The sequence below is a fragment of the Bombus vosnesenskii genome, unplaced genomic scaffold (assembly GCF_011952255.1).
Source record: "Bombus vosnesenskii isolate JDL3184/JDL3185 unplaced genomic scaffold, Bvos_JDL3184-5_v1.1 scf7180000014443, whole genome shotgun sequence".
Classification (NCBI taxonomy): domain Eukaryota; kingdom Metazoa; phylum Arthropoda; class Insecta; order Hymenoptera; family Apidae; genus Bombus; species Bombus vosnesenskii.
Window position 1 is genome coordinate 285,404 of NW_022883453.1, and position 4,012 is coordinate 289,415.

At 55.3% G+C, this 4,012-nt stretch overlaps 1 protein-coding gene across 1 annotated transcript; it reads right to left on the bottom strand.

Annotated features, from left to right (window-relative positions):
* Positions 1-1,836: 1,836 nt before the first annotated feature.
* LOC117239872 lies at positions 1,837-2,667 on the bottom strand. Its single transcript, XM_033505711.1, has 2 exons — positions 2,388-2,667; positions 1,837-2,258 (listed from the first exon to the last, which is right to left on the bottom strand). Exons 1-2 carry the CDS (start codon positions 2,665-2,667, stop codon positions 1,837-1,839), a joined length of 702 nt encoding a protein of 233 aa, XP_033361602.1.
* Between the last annotated feature and the right edge of the window lie 1,345 nt (positions 2,668-4,012).

Genomic DNA, 4,012 nt, shown 5'->3' on the forward strand with positions numbered 1-4,012 from the left:
TCAATGAGATCGCGAGAAAGAATGCCTTTCCCGTCCCGATGATGCAACAGAGGAAAACTATAACGGGGTGTGTCTAAGGATACGAGATCATCGGATTCGTCGAGAAAAGCCTTCGTTCAGAAAGTAAGGGAAATTGGCGTTGCTGCTAATTGGTCAATCTCCATATCGGTGGTTAGAAAAAGATGCTAGCCGCCCTCGAGGGAAAGTTGCTAGTGGGAGACGCCGCTCGTTGAAAAATATGTCTCCCCTATCTTCCCGTAGTTGGGACTGAGACTGTTTGTCTGTTTGAAGGACTTTAGTTAACTAAACCTTAAGATTTATAACGGGCCCTCGGGCTAGCCGAACATGTACTGCGGAGACGCATCGACATCTGGCAATCATCTTACTCGAAGAATAGGGTCTGCGTGTGGCTTGTTGGAATGTAATTGTTTAGTTACGACTATAGTAGACTTTAGATTACAATGTTGCGGGGCTATCCAAAGGTTCCGGTGTTCTTTCATCTCCGACAGATACATATTATTCATTATTCCCCCTCCCCCGCCCCCTCCCTCCCATCCCACCCCTCCCCAAAGTTACACAGCACCCAAAAAGCAGACTACCGAAGCGTCCTGTTTTGCGACCAAGTTTTCAGGACAGAAAAAAATAAAAAAAATTCATAAAAAGGCTTCGCTCCCCAGCGGCTTAAACCCAAAAATTGTATTGTGCACGAAAAATATGAGGTGGAATGGTGTAATAGGTACTGAAATGCACTCGGTTATGTTTAACCAATAACGTTTATTAAACTTGGTAACAACGAATAACAATTAACAGTTAACAACAGTTGATACTTAACGACGATCAACAATAGCGACGTTCTGGCGATTCCTCGATAATAGCGGACTCGTTTACTTTCGTCTTTTGCGCTTCGCGGCTCGTGGTCGAATGTCCTTATTTTTTCGATCGAACTAATTCTTCCCTTCGTTCGCCATCGATATTCCCACTAGAGTGCGTTCATTAGAAGTGCCGCCGCGGCTGGCGAGTGTATGCTCTTCCGAGAAATTCGGCGGAAGGTGCGTGGAGATATCGATGACGGATTGAGTGCGTCGTGTTACGCTTAGGCGGCGTAGCGCTTTGTATCACGGAGCCGTTGGAAAGTTGGCGAACACTTGTCGAGGTTCTGCTTGAACGCATAAATTAGAGGTTTGTGATCTGTATAGATCGCGAACTCCCTATCTTCGACGGCATGTCGGAAGCGTTTAACCGCGTAGTACATCGCCAGCAATTCGCAATCATACGCTCTGTATTTTCGTTGCGCGGGGGATATCAGTTTTGTCATAAAGCCTAGTGGTTGCCGCGAATCGTTGACGCGTTGCTGAAGTACCGCACCAATAGCGTAATCGGATGCGTCGACCGCGAGGCTAACGGGCGCGCAGGGGATCGGGTGCGCTAACATTGTCGCGTCGACCAAAACGCGTTTCGACTCGCGGAAGCTTTTTTTCGCATGCTCGGACTACTCAATAGACGCGTTGCGCTTGGTTGTGCCTTTCCATAAGTCGTTGAGTGGTCGGAGAGTGTGCGCGGCCCTCGGTATGAAACGACTGTAATTAATCATACCGAGGTATCTTCGAAGATCTTTAACGGTTGCGGGTTGCGGTACTTTAGCGATAGCGCCCACGCGTTCAGCCAGCGGCTTTATCCCTTCGGCGGTTACAGTATAAGCGAGGAATTGAATTTCGCGGACGCCGAATTCGCACTTCGCGGAATTAATAACGACCCCGTAATCGTTGAGGCGTTGAAACAGGACCTGCAAGTTTTCGCGATGTTGTTCGTCATTCTCGGAAGCTACGAGGAAATCGTCTATGTCTGTGGCCCCCTCAGCATCGCCTCTATAATCACAGGAGTGGGGGTCAATGTTCCTCCTGTGGCGTGCCGCAGGGAGTATCGGGGCAGCTCCCACGCCGGACAGAATCCCAGGGTGTGCTGCGCCATGTCCCTGTCCTCTCCGCAGTGGTGGCAGATGTCTGTCGTCTCCCGTCCGATTCTCTTCAGAAACTCGCAGAACATGCCGTGTCCGGTGAGTATCTGGGTCATTCTGAATGTGAGCGGGAGGCCGTGGCGGCTCCTCCATGCCTCCCAGTTTGAGAAGACCGCCTCCGCGCCCAGATATTCACCTCCCTCTTTGATCAGCTGGGATCGCAACCGGTCCCACGTGTCATCCTCAGCGGTTCCTATGTCGTTCGGAGCAGCCTGCTCGGTCGGATCTTCTCCCGGATGCCATACTCTCCGGTGGGTGTATCACTGTTTTAAGCGCTAGCGCACGGAGCTTCCACGGGGGGGGGGGCGATTATGGCGGTCGCCGACGCGTGAGACACCGTCCAGTATCCCCTAATGATTCTGATGGCGGTTACCTCGTGTAGCCTCCTCAGGAGCAGGATGCTGCGGCGGCTCGCCAACAGGTCGTCCGCCCATACCGGGGTACATCGCTCGGGACAGAATGACGCCCTCTGAAAATCGGCGCACCGCGTCTCCTCCTCCGCCGATGTACGGTAGCAGGCCGCACAAGGCATTAGCAGCCACCGACACTTTCGGAATCAGGCAATCGAAGTGTGGCTCGAACGTCCACTGGCTGTCGATGACGAGACCCAGATATTTCATCTGCGGTCCCACCTGGACGGTTTCGTCTGCCATGTTTATGCATAGGCCGGGCGGTGGGGTCCCTTGCCGCTTCTTGTCATAGAACCAGATGGCCTGCGACTTCGCAGGGGAGACCCTCAGGCCCAATCCGCGCACGGCACGGATTGCGGAGGCCCTTGCGATTTCGCCGATGCGCAGTGTCCCGTGCCAGCCACGACCCCCGACCAGGACCAGGGTGTCGTCCGCGTTGCACTACATGGCCGCGTCTGGGGGCAGCGGGCATCGCAGTACCTCATCGTGCGTAATGTTCCATAGGATCGGTCCCAGTACCGAGCCCTGCGGGACTCCGCGCTCAACAGGACGCCTTTCCTCTCCCTCCTTGTTGCTGTAGCAAATCCACCTGTCGCCGATGTAGGACCGGATCAGCCGGACGAGGTAGCTGAGAACCTCGAAGTGCTCCAAGGCCGTCGGTATCCTGTCCCACGGCATGGAGTTAAACGCGTTGACGATGTCTAGGGAAAACGCCAGCGCCACGTCGTTCCGGGAAACTCTGTCCTCTGCCAGTGTCCGCACGCGTCTTACCGCGTCGATCGTCGAGCGTCCCTTCCGGAAGCCGTACTGGCTTTCGTGCCAACCTGGCACCTGGCCCGCTATGTGTCGCTCCAAGCAAGTGGCAACTACCCTCTCGAGCAGTTTGCCGACCTCGTCTAGCAGGCATATCGGCCGGTATGCTGACGGCGAGGTCGTCGGTCGACCCTCTTTACCGAGCAAGGCCAGCCTCGCCGTCTGCCATGCCCGGGGGTAGGCTCCCTCTTTCAGGCATCTTGTATAGAAGCGCCGATGTCTGGGTTCCATGACTCCCATCACTTCCCCCCAGATCCGACCCGAGAATCCGTCTGGGCCCGGCATCACGTTGCGGGAGACCATTCTTCTGCTCGCCTCCCATATCTCTTCCTCTGTGACTTCCCAGTCATCCCTCCATTCCAACGTCCGTGTCGGTTCCCGCGGCCGTTCTGTCGCCCTGTCTTCTTACGAGGGGAACAGTGTCGCGATGATCCGCAGCAGCAGGGCAGGTTCCATTTCCGTCGTTGCCAGGGGGCCCTTCGCGCGCAGTTTCCGCGTCACCGTCCTATACGGCCTTCCCCATGGGTCGGCCTCGACTGTTCCGATCAGTTCGAACCAGGCACGGTCCTTCGCGTTTTTAATTTCCTTTTGCAGCGAGCGCCGTAGTACGCGGTACGCCCGGTAGCGCGAGGAGACTCCTTCTTCGTCGCGTCGTCGCCAACGGCGGGCCCTTAGGTACTGTCTTCGGGCCCGGACACCAGCTCGTACTCAGCTCCGCGATGTGAGGGTTCCACCAGTAGACTGCCCTGCTTCGCACCGTGCCTGGTATGGCACG